This window comes from Pelobates fuscus, chromosome 11 (assembly GCF_036172605.1).
Source record: "Pelobates fuscus isolate aPelFus1 chromosome 11, aPelFus1.pri, whole genome shotgun sequence".
Classification (NCBI taxonomy): domain Eukaryota; kingdom Metazoa; phylum Chordata; class Amphibia; order Anura; family Pelobatidae; genus Pelobates; species Pelobates fuscus.
In genome coordinates this window covers 102,267,787-102,291,905 of record NC_086327.1, presented here as the reverse complement: position 1 = coordinate 102,291,905, position 24,119 = coordinate 102,267,787, and the positions used below count along the sequence as shown (strand labels likewise).

At 39.6% G+C, this 24,119-nt stretch overlaps 1 protein-coding gene across 3 annotated transcripts in view; it reads left to right on the top strand.

Annotated features, from left to right (window-relative positions):
• Positions 1–24,119, top strand: part of FOXJ3 (forkhead box J3) — an 83,328-nt gene that overhangs the window by 44,247 nt on the left and 14,962 nt on the right. For all 3 annotated transcript variants that reach the window (XM_063436581.1, XM_063436582.1, XM_063436580.1), the window contains exons 5-9: positions 2,630–2,704; positions 18,435–18,518; positions 20,480–20,578; positions 21,371–21,499; positions 23,364–23,523. In XM_063436581.1, the coding sequence (XP_063292651.1) occupies positions 2,630–2,704; positions 18,435–18,518; positions 20,480–20,578; positions 21,371–21,499; positions 23,364–23,523 (547 nt within the window). The remainder of the gene's footprint in view (positions 1–2,629; positions 2,705–18,434; positions 18,519–20,479; positions 20,579–21,370; positions 21,500–23,363; positions 23,524–24,119) is intronic.

Here is a 24,119-nt window from a genome sequence, read left to right as displayed (position 1 = left end):
TCTATATCGTCACCCCAGATATAGAAGGGGTTAACGCCGCCAAAGATGTTCCCTTCCCGAATACGAAGTCAGCTACCGAACACTCCTAAGCGACGAATAGGAAAACACACAAATAATCCCCCCAAGTACGAGACGAGGCTCTGTATTGAGGGTCAAGCAGGAATCTCAGCAGTCTGAGGGTTTATTGCAACTTTTCTCACAAGGTTACCACCCACATGGTCTTGTGGAACAACCAATCAAACACAATACAGTCAGATACTCCCAGTTAGGACACACAAACACTCCCCTCTGCACACAATGGGTTAACTCAATTATCATAGGCAGGAAAATATACAGTTTCATACAATATTCATAACTCCCAAAATATACTAAAAAAGATGCCCGCCGCCACGTGTTCCACTGTACAAACGGCGGCCACCCAGTGGTCGGTAATTAACCTGTGGTTAACCACCAGCCTGGGAGTTAAATAGGCTGCACGCTTCCACTTGTGGGTGGTCCACCTGTTCAGTAATTGATTCGGTAAGCCCCATTTACCGAACCATGTGGGAAAATTACACAAACACAGTTATAACACAGTCTGGGGACACAGTATTAAAGGGACATTGTTCCAAAAAGTCTCAATATGCCCATATAACAGTTTTAAAGGGCCATACACCACAGGGCCATAATCCTGAGGCAAAAGGCGAGCAACCAGGCCCCTCCAGAACCCAGTGGCGAGGTTATTTTTGCATATATATATCACGTGTGTGTGTGTGTGTGTGTGTATATGTGTGTGATCACACACACACGTGATCAAAACTATTCAACCATTAAAATCGTGTTTATTGTCAAAATGTACAGATTTTCAGCTGTTTGTAATGAACAAATCAAACAAAAGCAATTAAAATAGTTCAACACAGTAAATGTGTCAAGTGGTTTCTCCACATTCAACTGAATGTGAAACTTATAATGACTTCTCCACTCTAAATTTTTCACCCCCCTTAAATAGAATGTCTCACAAAAGCAAATATGCAAAACAGGTGTTGTCTAAAGCACACATGATGCAACCAATCAAGAGCTTCATTACACCAGGTGTGCTTGAGCTGGAACACTTGAAATACCTGAACTGGCTAGGGGTTTGTTCAGTGTCATATTCAACTGCATGTTAGAAATAAGTCAAAAGAATGGTCCACAATCACCCTTTATAAGATACTAAATGTTCCTAGAGGCAATGTTGGAAGCATAGTTCACAAATTCAAAATTGAAGGAACGGTGGTTACACTACCTGGACGGGTTAGAGAAAGGAAGCAATCAATGGTTGCAATCAGATTTCTGAGAAGGAAGGTTGTGGAAACTCCTTGAGTGACACCTGCAACAAGACATGGTGGCAACTGGCACTAAGGTTTTAGTGAGCACAATAAGGCGCTTACTAAACACAGAAATTTTCCATGCCAGAACTCAGACGTACACCACTACTGACACAAAAGCACAAGAAAAGTCGTATCCAATATGCTCAAAATGATATAAATAAGGCACAGAAACTTTGGGATTCTGTTCTGTGAAGCGGTTAAACAAAACTGGAACTTTTTGGCCCAATGGATCAGCGGTATGTCTGGAGGAAGAAGAATAAAGCATATGCATTGGAAACTTGCAGAGTGTGGAAGGCAAGATGGATTCATTGAAGTATCAGGTGATCCCAGGAGAAAATGTCATGCCGTCTGTGAGGAAGCTGAAGCTTGGGTGTCATTGGACCTTATAACTAGACAATGATCCCAAGCATACCTCAAATTCCTTGGTTGCATGAGAAGTCCTACAGTGGCCACCACAATCACCTTACTTGAACCCCATAGAAAAGTCTCTGGTGGCATTTAAAGAAGGCTGTTGCAGCATGCAAACCCAAGAATATTACTGAATCAAAGTCTATTCCTCAGGAACGCTGCCAGAAGCTGGTGTCTGGCTATGCATCTTGTTTGCAGCAGGTTATAACCGCAAAACGGTGCTGTACTAGTAAAGATGCTTGACATGAAGGGGCTGATTAATTTAGAGAGTGGAGAAGTCATTAAAAGTTGCTTTTTAAAGTTGAATTTGGGTAAACCACTTGAAGCGTTGTTTGTGTTGAGCTATTTCAATTGCTTTTGTTTGATCTGTTAATTGCAAACAGCTGAAAATCTGTAAACGTCGACAATAAACCTGATTGTCAGTGTGGTTTTAATAATTTTGATTGTGTGTGTGTATATATTTATTGTAATTAAACCTACAGCAATGTCTATTTACACTGCAATAAATGTGTTGAGAACTTCTGTGTATTTCAGATACATCGTTCTTCTAAATTATATTTAAATGCAAAAAATAGTTATTGGTAAGTCATCAAACTTTTTTCCAAACAGCCCCACCCCTGGCCACACGTATCCCTAAAATGTAAGTGCCCTCTTAGTCCATTTGAAATGTTGGGTGGTATAAGATACCTTACATAAGGTCTATGTGTTTCTTTGAATGGGTTTAGAAGAGCTAATTGTTTAAAGTGTTGTGTTAGGACAGCGATGGCTGGTAAAACACCATGCTCCATAATATTTGCATTGGTATGATTTAACAATCCTCTGTTAAAGGCACTGTTGATTAATAATCCTTTTTGATTTTGTATTTTTTTCAGAATTCTATACGACATAACCTATCCCTGAATAAGTGCTTTCTTAAAGTGCCTAGATCCAAGGATGACCCTGGAAAGGTAACGTTGTCAGGTTTATACAGTACATTGTATGCTACATTACACCTGTAAATCTATTACATATTGGGCAGTGGCATTTTTAAAGGGCACCATGAAATGAGAAGCGAGTGTGGCCTTAAAGCTAGCTCTACCCAATTCTTCCCCTGGCCGACCAGGTCTGCCGGTCCCCTGGCCGACCAGGTCTGCCGGTCCCCTGGCCGACCAGGTCTGCCGGTCCCCTGGCCGACCAGGTCTGCCGGTCCCCTGGCCGACCAGGTCTGCCGGTCCCCTGGCCGACCAGGTCTGCCGGTCCCCTGGCCGACCAGGTCTGCCGGTCCCCTGGCCGACCAGGTCTGCCGGTCCCCTCTAATTGTGCAGTCTTAAAATGTTCATTGTCGGTTATCTACAATTCCTAGTTTAGTAAATACAATCTTCCCTGATAATTTTACGGATTTGTGAAAGATTAAGCAGGGACTTTTGGAGTGTCTAGGATATAAATAGATAGAGAGCAGAAATTAGGAAGTAAATATGAGGACACGTGAATCCAGATAACACCGTGGCAACGTTTTGGCCACACAGATGGGACTTTGTTAGGGCATCCGCGATATAAATATAAAATCTTGTGCTGCAGAAGATGTTTTTGCTGAAAACAAATTTCTTGCACACAGTTAAATCGCACTCGCGTACATATGAATGTTTGCGTGTTTGCGTGTCTGTGTGCAATTATGTAAAGCTAAATTGTTTGAGCACAATTTAATATGATTATAATAATGCTGATTGTTTGAAGGTCAGTAATCCTTTAAGAAATAAGTAGCTGCAGTTGCATTTTTTTTTCTTAATTTAAACTATAAATGTACAATTAAAGAGTTTCTGTGCGGTTTTTGTAACCCTTGCGTTTGTGATTTATTAGATTTTAAGTGTTCCTTTTTGGTACTAAATGTAATTTTATTGCAAATGAAGTAATAATTGTGGTCTACAGAGCACTCACTTAATTGATGAAAGATTGATGGTAGGGATACATAACTTGGATGCATGAAGCCTATTTTTGGAATCTTGCGGCCTGTAGACAAAGCTGCTAATGCAGGACAGCCTGCCAATTACTGTCAGCAGGCCCACTCCTTCATCACGGTTTTCTTATTTTTCTTTTTTCCTCCTTTCCCCCCCCCCCCCCTTTTTTCTTTTCTTCATTATTACTTTCCTCATGTAGCAGTGACCTTCTAATCTCTGATTGCTAAAAGTTAGTTTTGTTTTTATTTTTGGGGGGTTTGTGTTTGTTTTAGTCCCTACCCCCTCTCATGTTTTGATCTTTTCAACTCAATTACTGATGAAACATTAAAAACCTGATGGTTATAGAAACTAATTTGTTATGATTCAGCTAAGAGTAATTTTTGAATCAAACACATACATGGCTATGACTTTTCTATATAAATATAAAAATTTTCAATAGTTCAACTGCTATGCTGAAAAAGCAATGACTGGACATTTAATGCACATTATACCCTACATCAGGGCTGCCCAACAGGTAGATCTCCAGATGTTGTAGAACTACAACTCCCATGATGCTTTGCATGCCTTTAGAATGCATTTAGAATGACAAGCATCCAGTTGCAAGAAAAAGTATGTGAACCCTTTGGAATGATATGGATTTCTGCACAAATTGGTCATGTGATCTGATCATCATCTAAGTCACAACAATAGACAATCACAGTCTGCTTAACCCCTTAAGACCGGAGGGCGTACAATGAAGTCCTTTTTTAAGCGGCTCTAAACGCCGCCGGGCGCAATTGTACGCCTTCCGTTTTTTTTTTTAACTTACCCGGTCGCCGGCGTGGGATCGCGGTTGGGGAGACTCCCAGGGAGCCCCCCGCGGCACCTCTGTCCTCTTCAGCCCCCCGAGCCATGTGAGAGTGAGGTCCTTGCGAGGACCTCACAATCACATGGCCGGGAAAGCTGGCTGCAGCAATGCCAGCAGGGGACTAACTGTAATGGCAGTTAGTCCCCCTGCTGGCTGAAATCAAATAAAAAAAAAAAAAAAATTAAATAAGTGTAAAAAAAAAAAAAAATTATATACTTAGATTATATATATATATATTCAAATTACACATAGACTGATACTGATTAAATATATATATATAATTATTGTTATATATATATATATATTTATATATAATATAAAAAAATGTAAATACGTAAAAAAATTAAATGAAAAAAATAATTAAAAATAAATTATTAAAAAATATATAGATGTGTTTTATTTTGTTCTAACTGTATTGTGATATTAATATATATATATATTTATATCAAAATACATGTAGAACGAAATAATATATATATCTATATACGTATATATCACTATATATATATATATATATATATATATATATACACCTATATGTAAATAAAAATATAATTTTTATATATATATATATACGTGTATATATACACATATGTATGGTAAATAACCGTTGTGCAGTGATCAAAACAGAATGCTAACTCACATTTTTTAGAGCCTAGGATGGGATAGGCTCAAATCACTTGCGCTTTAGTACCGTCTGGTGGTACTTGTCCCCTTTTTTTGAAGCGTTGGTGGAATCCCTCAGAGATAAGAGATACAAAGAAAACGTAATAGGAGATAATATAGTGTAGTAACTTAGGTTATAAAGGTGAGTATACTGTATCTTTAAATAGGTGCTCACCTTATTCAGAGCCAGGTACTCGGCTCTGAGTTTACCAGCTTGAGTGTCAATAAGGGAGACACTTTCCCTTCTTGGAGCAGGTTTGGTGAAGATCAGAGGAGACTTGAATTAAAAATAAAAATTTATTTTGCCAGCAGGCAGTAAAATACAAACAAATAAAACAGAGTAAAAAATGTCCCATAAATATCCTTCACTTCCGAGACGCGTTTCACCCTACTTGAGGGCTTTCTCAATCGGTGTTCCAAAATGGCTACTAAAAAAGACTGGACATATACCCCATTTGCAATACCTTGGGTTGTCTACTATTGCAAATGGTATGCCATTATAGGTGTAAATTTATTTCCTGGGCTACTATACAGTCTCAAAGGCAACGTAACCAATCTGGCGAATTTCAATTTCAAATGTAACACGCTATATTTGACCCTGTAACTTCCCAAAACACCATAAAACCTTTACATAGGGGGTACTGTTTTACACGTGAGACTTTGGTGAATACAAATATGTGTATTTTATTGCAGTAAAAGCAAACAGTATTATGACATTGACAGTTAAAATGTCATGTAGAACTAAAAAAATAAAAAATCTTATTTTCTCCCATTTTCTTCATATTAAATTATGTTTCATAGCTAAATATTTGATATTAAATGAAAGCCCTGTTTCCCCTGAATAAAATGATATATAATAAGGGGGGGGGGGTGCATTTAATATGAAAGAGGTGAATTACGGTTGGACAGACATATAGCGCAAATGCCAGGTTTTGTTTACGTTTTGTTCTGTTCACAACTTGTACATTTGGCTCAGTCCTTAAGGGGTTAAACTAATAACACAAAGAATGAAATGTTGCCATGTTTTTATTGAACACACCATGTAAACATTCACAGTGCAGGTGGAAAAAGTACGTGAACCCTTGGATTTAATAACTGGTTGAACCTCCTTTGGCAGCAATAACTTCAACCAAACGTTTCCTGTAGTTGCAGATCAGACGTGCACAACGGTCAGGAGTAATTCTTGACCATTCCTCTTTACAGAACTGTTTCAGTTCAGGAATATTCTTGGGATGTCTGGTGTGAATCGCTTTCTTGAGGTCATGCCACAGCATCTCAATCGGGTTGAGGTCAGGACTCTGACTGGGCCACTTCAGAAGGTGTATTTTCTTCTGTTTAAGCCATTCTGTTGTTGATTTACTTCTATGCTTTGGGTCATTGTCCTGTTGCAACACCCATCTTCTGTTGAGCTTCAGCTGGTAGACAGATGGCCTTAAGTTCTCCTGCAAAATGTCTTGATAAACTTGGGAATTCATTTTTCCTTCGATGATAGCAATCCGTCAAGGCCCTGACGCAGCAAAGCAGCCCCAAACCATGATGCCCCCACCACCATACACAGTTGGGATGAGGTTTTGATGTTGGTGTGCTGTGCCTCTTTTTCGCCACACATAGTATTGTGTGTTTCTTCCAAACAACTCAACTTTGGTTTCATCTGTCCACAGAATATTTTTCCAGTACTGCTCTGGAACATCCAGGTGCTCTTGTGCAAACTGTAAACGTGCAGCAATGTTTTGTTTGGACAGCAGTGGCATCCTCTGTGGTATCCTCCCATGAAATCCATTCTTGTTTAGTGTTTTACGTATTGTAGATTCGCTAACAGGGATGTTAGCATTTGCCAGTGACTTTTGTAAGTCTTTAGCTGACACTCTAGGATTCTTCTTCACCTCATTGAGCAGTCTGCGCTGTGCTCTTGCAGTCATCTTTACAGGGCGACCGCTCCTAGGGAGAGTAGCAGTAGTGCTGAACTTTCTCCATTTATAGACAATTTGTCTTACCGTGGACTGATGAACAGCAAGGCTTTTGGAGATACTTTTATAACCCTTTCCAGCTTTACGCAAGTCAACAATTCTTAATCGTAGGTCTTCTGGCAGCTCTTTTGTGCGAGGCATCATTCACATCAGGCAATGCTTCTTGTGAAAAGCAAACCCAGAACTGGTGTGTGTTTTTTTTATAGGGCAGGGCAGCTGTAACCAACACCTCCAATCTCATCTCATTGATTGGAGTCCAGTTGGCTGACATCTCACTCCAATTAGCTCTTGGAGATGTCATTAGTCTAGGGGTTCACATACTTTTTCCACCTGCACTGTTAATGTTTACATGCTGTGTTCAATAAAAACATGTCAACATTTCATTCTTTGTGTGTTATTAGTTTAGACAGACTGTGATTGTCTATTGTTGTGACTTAGATGATGATCAGATCACATTTTATAACCAATTTGTGCAGAAATCCATATCATTCCAAAGGGTTCACATACTTTTTCTTTGTTGAAATAATATCAGGGAGTGACATTTCCCAACTATCTTCTAGTTGAGTTTATGTTGCTGAAAAACACTGTAATCAAAGTTGGGAAACACACAGGTACAACTGATTTCCACCCAGTTATGCAATTTCTTTATCGTAGATGATACTACTTAAAATAGAATACATTTTAATTTGCATAGAATGTCTGTTGTTGAGTCATGGTGTAAAGTTTATTAAAGTGCACCTGTCTCACAAACAAAATTTTGTTGTCACTTTAAAGAGAGTACAATTTCATCTGTAAACTATGCTAGCAAATGTATTAAAGGAAAGGTAATAAATACATTTTACATTAAAAGAGCACTGTAGGGTCAGGAGCACATACATGTATTCCTGACCCTATATTGTTAAAAACACTATGCATCTCTACAAGAAAAGTTCAGTGTCTGCATGCAGAGGGTGGAGACACTGACTGGCAGTGCTGCTTACTGTGCATCACTGCCCCAGGAACCGCCTCTAGCAGCCATCTGAAGAGTGGCCAGGGGAGGTATCCATAGGCTGTAATGTAAAAACTGAATTTCCTCTGAAAAAAATGTGTTTATTGCAAAAACCCGAAGGGACTGACTATACTCTCCAGAAGCACTACATTAAGCTGCTGTTGTTCTGGTGACTATAATATCCCTTTAATTTGACATTTTAGATCTTGAGTGCATTGCCGTCCGCATGCCAAGTCACAGCAGTAAAGTGTACAGGCATCCTGTCTCCAAGTGATGTGATGGCATGACACAACTTGCACACTAGTGATTGTGGGATGTTATTTGCATCAACTGGAAGCAGGGGGATTTTATTCACAGCTTCCCCATTTATATCAGAAATCTGTGCTGAGAAAGAGGAAGTTTGCTGGCAATATCATATACAAATGTATAGCTTAAAATACATACATACATAACAACAGTGTACACATGGATTACGCACCTACCTGAATGTGAAATTAGCATTCACATAATTGAGACACTATAGTCACCAACACAACTCCAGCTTATTGAAGCAATTTGGTGTACAATCACGTTTAATGCTTTAATAATAGTAACGTGCTTGAATCAAAACGCTTTACCTTATTTTAACAAACATGAAAAGTGCAATGTGTGCAGTTTTATAAAACTTCTCACAAATGGTTTGACACACAAGCTGGGACAGTGTACAAAGAATCATTTCACCACAATAAGTTTCAGTGGTTATGATGTAGATTAATTTAGAAATAAACAAATATGTTTAAATGTCTATCTGTTCCTGTCCAAATCTGAGATGATTAAATTGCGTATACGCAGAAGTAAGCTCACACTGACACATGGAGTTCAGGTTAAAAGCACTTCAGAAAATTTAATACAATCTGGTTGGAAAACAGTTGTGCAGATCTTTTTAAAAGCAAAATGACATCATCATTGAATATCAGATAATAACAAATAAACATCATTGATTGGATTAAACATTATGTGACTAACTTCGTGTCCACCCACCAATATTATTAATTGGCTCAGGGGTTTGAGTGACCAGCTAGGTGTCCTCCCACCGGGAGGTGGTATTGTTCTGGACAAGGGTGTGGACAGAAGGCTCAGGCGCCATCTTTCCCAGCATGAGGTTTACTCGGTGGAAAGGGGGGCTTGAGCGTCATTTTACACAGTCAGTGATATCAGGCCTCATGTCCAGGTGCAAGGTCTCTTATGAATAGAACATTTCATTACTACTGTGTTCTCGTGGCCTTCAAACTATACTATCTTACAAGTCCTAAGGAGTAGCCGGCAAGTCTTAAGGAGTAGCCAGCACCTCCTGGTACTTGTCCTTGTAGGAAACACGGTCTTTGTCTACTGTATTAATTGGGTTGAGAAGTTCAGTCACGTAAGGTAGTTTTAAAATGAACAAGTTAAGTCATGAGGACAAAATGGAGGATTTGAAGAAGTCAGGTTAGGAGGACAAAATGGAGGATTGTCACAATATAAGGTTAAAATGGAGTTAGTACAATAATTCAATACAAGTACAATAATAATTTTTAATAATTCCACATCAGTCCCCCCTATGAAATGTTAGATTCTAAGAGATAAAACTTTATTATGTTAGTATCAGAAGACGTGTTAACCCAAAGGCACAAAAATGACTGGAGTAACGGTTCTCAAAGTCTTCTTAGTTCTTCAGAGGGACATCATAAATAGACAAGCTTACATTACCATATGGACTTGTGTTATCTGGAATATAGGCACAAGTAGTCATGGTGACAGGTAAACGTTGTTGGTTGCAATAGATATAATAAATGCAAATCAAAATATTATTATTATTATTATTAGCAGTGACGGTTGGGAAAATGGACTCAAACTTTCCTTTTACTGCAAAATCATCTGGTACCCCCCTTGGCACACCTATGGCATCAATATATATATATCAATCAAACTTTCCCTTTAGAGGGGTGCTCCTCTTTATGTTCTGAAGCATGAATGTGGTGTGTCAAGAGTACCTTGTCATGTATTATGTGTATGGACATAATAACCTTGGCTAGGGCGCATTTGCTTATGCATTGTAGTATTAAACCTGTCCCACGCTACATCAGCGTAGGTGGACTCGGATCATTTAGTCAATGTTAATATCACCACAAACTCAGGATGGGCAAATAATCCTGAGGGAGCTTGGCGTTTGGATCTCTTTAGCTTCACGAGGTCTCCTTTTGGGGTCCTCGGCTTTCCAACGATGGCAGGTGGTCAGGCATTATTATGGCCATCAAACACCTACTTGCTGGTATCTTTTTATTTAACAAGTCATTTTTTCTTTAGAGTCAAAAGTGTGTCAAAATCAACAAATGTCACTTCTCATGTTGCAGAGAGAGTCTTGAATCTGGAACAATGAATCCACTGAGTGATCTCTGCAACTTTCACAATGCACTACTGGGTATATGGTCTTGGATGTCACATTGATGACCGGCTAGACTTCTGGCCATCCTGACAAAATGTCTATGATAACTAGTGCATATTTGACCCAGTAGCTCTTTGTCATCTGGATTCTTGAAAGGGATATTGAGAGTTAGCTAGGTGCTTAGGGGTATTTTAGAGATCAAAGAGTTCATGAGGGTCTTGGATAGGTATAAAGTTCCATGGGCTCACTGCCCAGTACATGTTTTTGGGTAAACAGAGCTTAAGAGCGTTGGAGTACAGCCCGTCTTCAAGGGTTGCCCCTTTCTGTTTTTCCAGCTTTGTATTTCTTCAGGGTCAGCAGCTGCTTGTCATTCTTTCAGAAGCTTGAAATCTGTGGGTAGGATCTACATGGTGAGTATAGAAGTTTCTTTAGCGGACACCCTTCCGTCCACTTCCCTTGGTGCACTTGTGGCTTGGTTGGCAGCTTTTAGTCAGCTGAGTGGTGCTTCTTATCTTCCAGATTGATCCAAAATAATGTGCTGCACCCAGGGCATGTCTTGAGTCAGTGTAGATATTGGCATGTCTTCCTTCAGGCATTTTGTATGCCACTGAGAAGGCTGTCAATTCAGCGTCTTGAGCAGATGTGAGTGAGGAAAGTGAAGGTGCTTGACGTACCTGATCTTCTGTAGCAACAGCAAATCCAGTATGGTACCTTTCCTCTTTATCCGCAAACAGAGTGGAGTCAGGATCTGGTAAAGCTACTGCATGCTCTGTTGAAAGGTGTCTTGTTTCTTCTTTCATCTGTTCAAAGCAACCATGAGGAGCAGTAGAAGAGGTTTCCTCACCTATTTCTGTGTGAGATTGGGGGGTATTTGTCTTTCTATTCACAGTTCTCTTGCTGACCCCCCTCTGTAGAGATCTGTAAATTGAATGTTCATGTTTTGTTCTAATGAGTCAGGTTCCTTTCATGAGATTTCTGGGGACTTAGTGTAGAAAAAACATGAGGGACAGCCACCTCCCTTACAGGTGTCTTACTTCCATGGGAATCTGGGTCAGGACCGCACTATTTATTTGAGAGTGCCCAAAACAGTTCTTTCATGTCTGAATAATTTTAATTTTTCGTTAGTGTGGTATTCCCCCCTGGGAAGTGGCGGAAGAGTGGCCAGAGCAACTTTTCTTCAAAATATAATGTTGTCAGGTAGAGGCAGAGTCGTCTATGAGTGGAGGAAATTGGTAAGGAATAAGAAGGGAGGAAGCATATAAAGGATACAGATATGGTGGTGGGGAGATGGAAGAATGAGTAGCGGATAGAGTGAGAGGGAAGAAGGTGGAGTAGGAGGAGGAGAAGGAGGAGTAGAGGAGAAGTAGGAGGAGAGAGGAGAAGGTGGAGTGGAAGGAGAAAGTGGAGTAGAGGGAGGAGTAGGAGGAGGAGTAGAGGGGAAGTAGGAGGAGAGAGGAGAAGGTGGAGTGGAAGGAGAAAGTGGAGTAGAGGGAGGAGTAGGAGGAGGAGTAGAGGGGAAGTAGGAGGAGAGAGGAGAAGGTGGAGTAGAGGGAGGAGTAGGAGGAGAAAGTGGAGTAGAGGGAGGAGTAGGAAGAAGAAGGAGGAGTAGAGGGGAAGTAGGAGGAGAGAGGAGAAGGTGGAGTAGAGGGAGGAGTAGGAGGAGGAGAAGAGGAGAAGTAGGAGGAGAGAGGAGAAGGTGGAGTAGAGGAAGGGGTAGGAGGAGAAAGTGGAGTAGAGGGAGGAGTAGGAAGAGGGGGAGGAGTAAGAGCAGGAAGGAGGAGTAGGAGGAGGAGAAGGTGGAGTAGAGGGAGGAGTAGGAGGAGGAGTAGAGGGGAAGTAGGAGGAGAGAGGAGAAGGTGGAGTAGAGGGAGGAGTAGGAGGAGAAAGTGGAGTAGAGGGAGGAGTAGGAAGAAGAAGGAGGAGTAGAGGGGAAGTAGGAGGAGAGAGGAGAAGGTGGAGTAGAGGGAGGAGTAGGAGGAGGAGAAGAGGAGAAGTAGGAGGAGAGAGGAGAAGGTGGAGTAGAGGAAGGGGTAGGAGGAGAAAGTGGAGTAGAGGGAGGAGTAGGAAGAGGGGGAGGAGTAAGAGCAGGAAGGAGGAGTAGGAGGAGGAGAAGGTGGAGTAGAGGGAGGGGCAGTAGGGGAAAGTGGGGGACTGCAGATGAAGGGGAGGGATCGGTGGGAGGAATAAGCGGGGGTGGGCAGGTAAGGGAGCAGACAGGTGATGTAGCAATGGAGGAGACATCAGAAATCAAGACTAGGTAGAAATGCAATGGAGGCTGCAAATAGCCCATGTACAACAACTATTAACTGGCCCTATGCTTTCCCTAGAGAAAAATAATAAAAGGCTAACATGCTCATCTTGTCTCCACAAGCCTCGAACGTTTCACTCCCATGGGTGGCCCATGATGGCTTGCCCACCACTTCTCCACACGGGGTCTTGTGCCCGCGGAGACAGACGCTATCCCTGACTCTAGTTCTTAATTTAATAATTTATATCTAACATCTCAAAATGTAATTTCTACTTATATCACAAATATACATTATCACAATTTTATGTCTCGTAAATGGGATAAAATTTATTCTACTCTTCACTGATAATGTATTTTTAAAACATACAAAATAGACAAATAACATTGCCTTCTGCAAAATAAATGGAAAAGATAATGGAGATTTTGTTAAGCTTATAAATGGCTATACATTAATTCACATTTCTTGTTCTCCAGTTTCTGGCTGTTGATGACAATGTACAATGTAATAGAGCAGCGGAAAATGCTAGTAGAATGCTTGGTTGCATAGGGAGAGGTATTAGCAGTAGGAAGAGGGAAATGCTCATGCCATTGTACAGAACACTGGTGGGACCTCACTTAGAGTACTGGATACAGTACTGGAGACCATATCTTCAGAAGGATATGGATACCTTAGAGAGAGTTCAAAGAAGGGCTACTAAACTGGTTCATGGATTGCAGGGTAAAATTCACCAGGAAAGGTTAAAGGATCTTGACAGGTATAGCTTGGTGAAAAGACGAGACAGGGGAAATATGATAAAAGCATTTTTAAATACATAAAGGGAAACAACACAGTAAAAGTGGAGACTATATTTAAAAGAAGGGAAAACTACCATAACAAGAGGACATAGTCTCAAAAATAGAGGGACCAAGGTTTAAAAATAATATCAGGAAGTATTACATTACTGAGAGGGTAGTGGATGCATGGAATAGCCTTCCAACTGGAGTGGTAGAGGTTAACTCAGTAGAAGTGTTTTAAGCATGCGTGGGATAGGCATAAGGCTAAGCACTTGCTGCTAGTAACAGATCTAGAATTAATATACTATAATGCCCAAAGTCTCAATTCCTATGCATATGCAATAATAAAATATCTGGGCTTACAACAAAAATTATGTTAGTCAGTCTTTAAACTTGGCTTATTCATTTGTTCAAGAAATCTTGGTTTATTAGAACTTTCTTTTAGTAAATGTTCTTTAAGATAACCCTTCTTTCAGCATGTTATCAATCTTTGTACACAAAGCTAAAACACACTTGTTACTTATACGTGAAACGATAGACATATATATTCTATCTACATATTAACCAATACTTGTCACAGACACCTTCCTGACACAGGGAAACTAATAGCAGGATAATCCTAGTAACCGTAACCTTTTTGTTCATAATATATGGGAATTAAGGAAGACAGCATGTCTTTAAGATAGGATGAGCATGACACAATACACGGGCGGAAAATAAATAAATAAATAAAATAAATAAATAAACTCACGGAATGCAAACAATATACCTACAGCCATTAATCACTTTTCCTCTTCACAATCTAGCTTAACAACTTTGCATATTCCCTCTATCCACATTGCATAGCAATGCAACAAATCACACTTGCCTTTACATTTTTAACTCGTCCAAATAATTCTCTATTCCTGCATCAGATTCACTTTCCTAACCTTCGTAATAAACACTGAGCTACATCCCTGACTCCTTATCTTATACAACAGTCTTGGAGAAAATACTTTGTTCCATTGCTAAATCTTATTAGTTTCTGAATAATTTTACTGAACGCAGAACTGAAAAACCAGGAATGTCACCCCTCCCTCTCCCCCCTCGCGTCTCACAGAAGGCAAGGAGAGAGCCAGCATGAAGTTTTTTAACCATGTCAGCGCTGGAAAGACAGTTACGTTACAATTATTGCAAAAGCAAAGAGACACAAAAACACAACATTTAATAATACTCTTCAGTGAAACTCAATACAAAACCCCCACCCTCTACCAGGGTAATGGCTAACACAAAATACAAAAACAATTATTATAATATACATACATTCTTAACCCTTTGTGATCTAGTTCTTCCTCAACCCTACCTTCCTGCTGAATAGCATTGCTACTCTGTACCAGTAAGCTTGCTTTCTTCTCTGTCAGTAATCTACCACATGAAGGCACAGCAATTTTACACACTTTAGCAATCTCTATCTTCAACTAGATCACACGCGCTAGCCAGCCCTTATTGGGCTTTTCTAACCCTGTTCCATTCCCCTCCTATACAGGCGTCCCAGATATAGGGGGAAAAGGTTTTAAACAGTGTCTACAATGGTGGACTGACACTCGAGAGGGGTGGGTCCCCCCCCAGTGCGTCTTCCCAAAACGTAGACTAGTCACTAATTGGAGGTGAGAAGTGTGTGACCAATCACTTCTCTCACAATAGAAATAGAAGAGGATAGAATAATAATATAGGAAGTATAGAAAAGGTAAAGAGTAAGGAAAAAATCCTTAGGGACAGACACAGGAGTTTAAATGACTCCACATTAAACAAACAACAGTACAGTTGAAATACAGTGCATGCATCACAGTTCAAATGAAATCAAAAGTAATCCCTTTCCTTCTACATGTGCTTACTCCAAAGTCACCTCCCTCAACCTCGTAGTGTCCCCGCTCGGAGAATGACTTCCTCAAGTCTCACTACCAGCGGCCAAGGATAACAGCTAACACCGGTCCGAAATCCTTTCTAGCCTCCCTCGTTACAGCAGTCCACAAGGATGTGGCCACCTCTATCCTCACTCCCGTAGTGCCCCTATAAAACCCACTTATAAGTCTCACTACCACGTGATGCGGAAAACAAGCAATACCTGCCTGAATCCCCCCAGGAAACTGAGTCCCCTGCCACAAGGCTAAGTCTCCTACCACAATTAAATAACCAGTGGATCTTCAGCTCAACTAGAGCCGAAGGGTCCGGTTCAGGACGTCCCCAACTCAACTAGAGCTGGATGGTCCGGTTCAGGACGTCCCCAACTCAACTAGAGCTGGATGGTCCGGGTCAGGACGTCCCCAACTCAACTAGAGCTGGATGGTCCGGGTCAGGACGTCCCCAACTCAACTAGAGCTGGATGGTCCGAAAGCGCACAGTGAAGCTAGCTAGGCTATCAAAGTGACACACCATTGGATCACAGGAAACTATGATTCTACACAGATCCCACAGTTCCACCAACTTCTTTTTCCTTACAGCCACAGCCACGAGGCTCCTAAAAGAAGTAAACAGGCAACAGAAGACCCCCAGGAACACATCCACAGGTCAACCCCCCTTTTTCCTTACAACCACAGCACCGTGGTTCCTAAAAGAGGTAAAACAGGCAACAGAGGACCCCCAGGAACGAATCCACAGGTCCACCCCCCTTTATCCCAAAAGGGGTAAAATACAAACAGATAGACAGACACACTGAAGACCCAGGCAAATCCCCTCAGGTCCACCCCCCTTTATCCCAAAAAGGGGAAAACAAGCAAGACAGAACCCCAGGCAAATCCCCTGCAGGTCCACCCCCCCTTTATCTCAAAATGGGGAAACAGGCAAACAATTCAAACACACCCAGGCAACAGATAGACTAAAATGCAGGTAAACAAGTGAGTAACGAGACACCGGGCAAGATATTACCTGTCTTTGATGTCCTCCCGGGAAGCAGTCACAGACACGTGGACGGGTCAATCAAAGGGGCCGGAACATACCGGTGGCTCTGCAGAAGTCTCTACCGTGTACCTGGAGGTGATCAATCTCCTTTCCTACCCCCAGGATTCCCCCGTCCAACAGTATCTTCCTTAGGACGGCTCACCGGCCAGACATAGCCCGATGCCCCACGTTGGGAGCCAAATTGATGTAGATTAATTTAGAAATAAACAAATATGTTTAAATGTCTATCTGTTCCTGTCCAAATCTGAGATGATTAAATTGCGTATACGCAGAAGTAAGCTCACACTGACACATGGAGTTCAGGTTAAAAGCACTTCAGAAAATTTAATACAATCTGGTTGGAAAACAGTTGTGCAGATCTTTTTAAAAGCAAAATGACATCATCATTGAATATCAGATAATAACAAATAAACATCATTGATTGGATTAAACATTATGTGACTAACTTCGTGTCCACCCACCAATATTATTAATTGGCTCAGGGGTTTGAGTGACCAGCTAGGTGTCCTCCCACCGGGAGGTGGTATTGTTCTGGACAAGGGTGTGGACAGAAGGCTCAGGCGCCATCTTTCCCAGCATGAGGTTTACTCGGTGGAAAGGGGGGCTTGAGCGTCATTTTACACAGTCAGTGATATCAGGCCTCATGTCCAGGTGCAAGGTCTCTTATGAATAGAACATTTCATTACTACTGTGTTCTCGTGGCCTTCAAACTATACTATCTTACAAGTCCTAAGGAGTAGCCGGCAAGTCTTAAGGAGTAGCCAGCACCTCCTGGTACTTGTCCTTGTAGGAAACACGGTCTTTGTCTACTGTATTAATTGGGTTGAGAAGTTCAGTCACGTAAGGTAGTTTTAAAATGAACAAGTTAAGTCATGAGGACAAAATGGAGGATTTGAAGAAGTCAGGTTAGGAGGACAAAATGGAGGATTGTCACAATATAAGGTTAAAATGGAGTTAGTACAATAATTCAATACAAGTACAATAATAATTTTTAATAATTCCACATCAGTTATAGTGCTTGGAGTACCTCTTTACGTACAGTGGAACCTGGGAACTTAAACGGTCCCGTTCTGGAACAATTCGGAAGTTGAACAAAATTAGATTAAATTAAAATTAATTAGAATAAAAAACGTTTCGGTACGCAAAGTTTTTCGGTACCCGAACAAATCATGCCACAGACATGTTCAATTAGACACACTTAAGACAAATTTTAAATGCCAGACAAACAATAATACTCTTCACCTTTCCACTTACGCTATCGACTCTCATCATTACAGGTAAAGTGAAGTTACATTTTCATTTAATTTACTGTACATTTTATTTATTATTATTATTTTCTTATATATTTTTTTTTTATGCATGTAAGGCATTATTATACTATACAATTTGTGTTAAAATGCTGTTGTTATTTTTGGAGTCTGGAACAGATTAATCAAATTTACATTAATTCTTATGGGGAATGTTGATTCGGTTCTCAAACAAATCGGAACTCAAACAGCCTTCTGGAACGGATTAAGTTTGAGTTCCGAGGTTCCACTGTATAACTTTAAAATGGAATACATTTCAATGAAAATGAATCACATGTTTTTTAATTAAGAATTTTATTGAAGAATCTCACCTGTTCCAAAACCAATATTTACGACCTAAAAAGGTTTGTGCTTTGTAGATGGAAGAGTTTGTGTATGTTCATTTCTCTTGTTTGGTTTGCTTAAGTGATGGGAATGAGCTGAGCTGGGTATCAGTTTATTTTCTAAAAGTATGTATTGAAGGCATGAATTAACATCACTTGTGTATTTTGTAGAGTATTTTGTTGTGAGTCTCTATATTACAGATTGCTGAAAATGCTTTATTAGAAATAAAAACCACCCAAAAGAAAAGGTTAACGTGCAACGATACTATGTCATTTTACTTTTAGGGTTCCTATTGGGCAATAGACACAAATCCAAAGGAGGATGCAATACCAGCACGGCCAAAGAAACGGACGCGGTCTGGAGAGCGGGTGAGTTTGCTTTTACCCATTTCTTATCGAACAAAATAAAGAACATTGTTGCTTTTTTAATTAAAAAACTAAGTGGGGGAAACATGGGCTCGACAATGCCTAGCTTCCAATACTAACTATAGCTCTATTCTCATCTCTGAATAAATGGGACAACTGGAATGGACATGTGGGTCCCATAACTTGTTCATTGACATTTAATCGTTAAAAAAAAAAAAAAAAGCCCACTCTGCAATTTAAAATTGTAAAATAAATTCTCTTTCACATTTTTAATAATGTGAAAATATCTAGTAGTATAAATGCAATTTCCTCATTGTCAATGTCCTTATAAGGATATTGCTTCTAGTAAGCTGTTTTTTTGTTTTTGTTTGTTTCATTATCATAGTTAATTATGATCACTCCTGTTTTACCTCTGACTTTGCCATTACTTGGTTCGTAGCTCTGAACTCAGACATATTTCCATGTGTAATTGCCAGGAAGAATGTAAACATTGTTTTCATTGAATAGTGGCTTACTATTGAACCACATGGAATGCTGGAGGGTGTGTAGACTAGTACACATTTATTAAACAGTAACAGTATTACTGACTGTCATAATGTCTTAAGCAATGTCTTAAGCAATGCAGTTTCCACCAATGATGACTTTATAGATTAGAATGTCCTAGATAAAGCAGAGTTGATGCAACACTGTGTTCATTATTTAAACATACAGCAGCTCACACAACATTGCAGCGATTGCTATAAATATAGATAATTAGCCACACAAAGGTAGATTCACAGATGTTTTAAAACTACAACTTCCATGATGCCTTGTCATTCTAAAGGCATGCAAAGACACACAAAACATCTGTCGCTTTGCTCCAAACTCTCTGCCATCCATAATGTATAAACAAGGTAGTTAAAAAAATAATGCATCTTTATTTGTTGAAAAAATGATAACATGCCATAATAAATAGCAGACAGACCTCACAAACAACAGGGCATTTAAAAAAAAAAATGTAATAAGAACATAGTGTCCCAACGACACCAACGCAAAAAGAAATAAAAAAAATAAAAAAATAGAAATGCTTTCCTATGTACTGACTGAATGCGCGCGCGGCTCTTGACGCGCATGCGAATTCAGCCGATAACGTCCAAAGGAGGAGGAGCCCGGAGAAAGGTAAGTGTTTAACCCCTTCATCCCACTTCAGCCCGGTGAAAGGGGGGCCATGAGGGTGGGGGAACCCTCAGGGCACTATAGTGCCAGGAAAATTAGTTTGTTTTCCTGGCACTATAGTGGTCCTTTAACCCCTTAAGGACACATGACATGTGTGACATGTCATGATTCCCTTTTATTCCAGAAGTTTGGTCCTTAAGGGGTTAATGTATTTCTCCTATAGCTTTTAGTATTCATTACAGATACATCCAAGCTCCATTTTCTTTTTCTATGGTCATGTATGGCAAAGATTCCCATATTTCTCGTTTTGCCCGGGACATGTGTATGGCCCCCATTCTCCTGTTCTCCAACCTGGTTTAGTGATATATAAGGTCACAGTTTAGAACATCAAAAACTTGGGCATTGCAGCAAATCATGGATAGCTAATACTAAATACTATATCTTGTTTCCCCCTCTGCTCTAGATGCTATGTATATAGGTATCAATTCCCTTTTTTGAGTTTTATTGGAAGGAGACCTTTGGAAGTCTTTGCCTTTTTTTGCAGAAGCTCCTGACTGTAACATGCCTACTTGGTATTCGGTATCCCAGTTAACACCATCTTTTCCCGCCAGGAGTCTTGTCACTGTCATGCCTAGCTCCGAAACACTTTAGGGGTTTGGTGTGTATAACCTTTCCCTGTTACTTTTTGCTTTGTGCCGATTCAAACCTCCTGTGGCCCTTAAGTGCTTGCAGTGGCGTTACTTTTCTTTTTGTTTTTTCTAGGACATATTTATCTCTGTTTTTAATTATATTATTTTTATATATTTCAGGCCTCAACACCATACGCGGATTCCGATTCATTGGGAATGGATTGTATTCTCTCTGGAAGTGCCTCTCCAAATCTGGCTATCAACACTGTGACTAACAAAGTACGTTTACTTTCTTTCCTTTTTTTCTTTTGATAATTAAAATGCTTCAAGTATTTCAGTTTATTTATATATATATATATATATATATATATATATATATATATATATATATATATATAAAATGTTGGATGGTGGAACTTCATGGGAGTTCTAGCTGTATAGGTCAGTGGCATTACTTTTATTTAATGCACATAGTGTTTCTATTATGTTACTAGATTATTTTATTTATTTGTCTTAGGGGTAGAAGTTGTCACGGGGTTTTAAGGGTTAAATTGTTTGGCAAATCTTTAACCGGCGATTCTCCAAACTCTGGCCCTCTAGATGCCACTGAACTACAACTCCCATGATTCTTTGAATTAAATAGTAGCCAAAGAATCATGGGAGTTGTAGTTCAGCAACATCTGGAGACCCAGAGTTTGTAGAACCCTGTAAATGTTCTTTGTATCTGAGCTTCACCTGGCCCTGTCTGTAACACTTTAAATGATGGGCCTATTCTGTTGTAGAGAACATGGTTTGTTATATATATATATAGATATATATATCTATATCATATCAGCTCTCTGTATGTGCAGAGCACCATGAGTGAAGTCTTTCATCTGCTTCATCAGTATAAACCTTTAATCCACCTTCATGAGGTCTATTGACAGTTGTGTAATATTACTTTTCAAATTTTGTACTGCATGCATCGATCTGGCTTTTTAGAGAAACAGACCCCTGGAGAAATTAACCTGAATAACGGCTTATTAGGCTGGCTGCTGATATTTTCTAATTTTCAAAATTTTTGTTTTCTAGGTAACCTTAATTACCCCAGATCAGGATGGCAATGACAGCCCTCGAAGTAGCCTTAACAACAGTCTTTCTGATCAGAGTGTGTCGTCTTTAAACTGTAAAAGTGTTGGCAGTGTACATAGCTATACGCCGGTAAGCGTTCTGGATCTGGGCACACAACAAGCTCTTTCATTTTTCATCCAGTTCTTTGTTTTGTGCTATTTCTTTCTAAGAATAAGAGTGCTGGCACAATCTCTGTGTTTGTACTGGGTAGGCATTGTGCTTTTTACAGGAGTCCTCAATGCCAGGCTTTTTAACCCCTGAACATCTCGGATTATTTGGTTGTGTTTTTGTGTTTGTCTTGCTTTAATTTGTAATTCGTAAGATTCCATAGTTAGGGGAATGTATGGTTTATCTTTTAGTTTTGCCAAGTATTGGACTAATGGCCAAACAACTTAATATATTCTTTAAAATAACTGTTGGGTGGAAAACCCAAAGCTTTCTACCTGTTTTGAATTTAGAGGTTATTACCACATTTTGAAAAGAGTGATGGCTCTTATTTTTAGTCTAATATTTCACATCCCTGTCACCTGTAGGTCATTAGGTAAATGGCGATTGCCATTTTCATGTTAATGACACACACTCCTTATATGAAAAAGGGGATCATTCTGGATCATATCCCTATTTATGGACATATAAACAAATCCCTTTTCAAATAAGAGGTCTCATGCACCTCAAAGTAGTTAGTGGTTGCTATAGCAATTGAAATCTACTAGGTGACTTTTGGGGTACCTTGCACCCTAAAAGTAACTTTAGAAAATGTCAGAGCTGACAAGGGGCAATTTTTCTAAGCCACTAGCTCGCAGGGATTGTGGGCTACAGCCACGATTAATATAGTGGGGTGTGTGTTATGGTATCTTTTGGTTGGATTTGTACAGGGCCTTTGCTAGCTCAGCTACATGGTTTAATCTATGTACAATTATACCTCCCATTTTTATTTATTTAAATTTTAGATTGTGTTCCTGACCTGTAGGCTGATACCCACATACAGAACAGTATAGTATGTTTATTAAAGGGTGTTGTTACATAAAATCAATTAACAGTACTGTTGCAGTAATGGAACTTTTTAATAGCTAAAATGTTTATTAGTTGTACTAATTTTCATTTCAATCCACTCTGTTTTTTTTTTCAAATTTCTTTTTCATTAAATGCACAGCTGTCCATGCATAGCCTGGCATCCAATACTAATGTCTCACTGTTTCCACATTTACTCTGTGAATGCTCATGCACACCCATGCAGTATATGCTTTAGTAGTGTTTAATGATGCAAGGAATATCTTAAGAATGCAATGCTGGTCAAATCTTTAAATCGGTAGGATGCAAGGTGACATTACTTTGCTGTAAAAGAAGTCTAGCTCTGCCGTAATGTATCTGAATACATATTGGTTGTTATGTTAAGTCTCCTTGTGTGCAATACGATACTACATCTTTTATTATAAGTTTGAATAATAAAGGCGTTACGAGGTGGAAAGAGACACAGTCCAGTTTCTAAAGGAGCATGTTGTACAGTGTGTTAGGGATGAACATTCAGGGGCTGATATGAAGCTGTAGATCCTGCTCACATTGAAAAAATCTGTTTTGACAATTGTCCTGCTACCTGCTTTTTAAACACTCCAGATGAAATCCAGAAAATTGATGATAATGAGTTGGTCCCAACTCAGAGAGCTGAAATTTAATGTCCCCTGCTTTATGGGGTTCAGGATCCTTAGAACGTGCAAGGCAGACATTTTCACTGTCTGGAGTAAAACGGAAGTGCCACATATTGCTTATGTTGGTGTCACTTTTTAGCATCCAGCACTAGTGAAGAATAATAATTGGTGTATGTGTTGGTTGAATTAATTAGTGGGTAATGCACGTTAAAGTAGAAATGTGTATTTTAACTTTAATGCCTACATTATAGAGTTGTGCTCTTCTGCTAACTACCATGTAAACTGTTCCTTAATCTTCTTTTCATTAGGTAACAAGCCATCAGGAGCCATCTGCTCACACATTAACCCAGCAGTCACCATATAACACACAGGAGCAGGAAAAGCATTTCCCTGAATATAATTTCGACGATCTCAGTGACTCATTTAGGAGCTTATACAAGACTGTTTTTGAGCACTCTCTAAACCAAGGTGGGTATCTGTTGCTGTTTTGTGTTTTAAATGTATTCTTTTTTTTTTTTTTTTTTTTTTATTCGTGCATGCCTTTCCCTTTTTAATGAAAATGTTATTTCTGCATTCAATCAGACTTGCACTTTGCTCTGTAGAATAATGGTGTTTGAAAACCTATAGGAATTGATCCTTTATCCAGCCACGCGATGATGATACATGGTGTGTTCTGTATTCCACAACAACTGGCAGCGGTTCACTAATACTGTACTTTGGGTCACTTGCTTAGTCAGAACATCATTGGGTGAAACAACAAGCAATTTTGTATTTATTTTTTTATTTAAAAAAAATAAATAAATTTGGGTGGGGGGAAGGTCTGTTTATAAACTAGGGATATATGGTATGTGCTAGTTCTTTAATATTTAAGTTTATTTAGGTAAACATATTCTTGATGTGCATAAGGCACATCAAGACATTTAGTTAAATTTCTCTCCCCTTTTCAGTATTCTGCTCGTGTTTGCAGTTCATGGCAAAAATTGCCCTCTAGTTGTTCTGATGAAACTGACGGGCTCCATTTATTTAAATACTACAAATTGCAATCTTGAGTTCATTTAGAATGA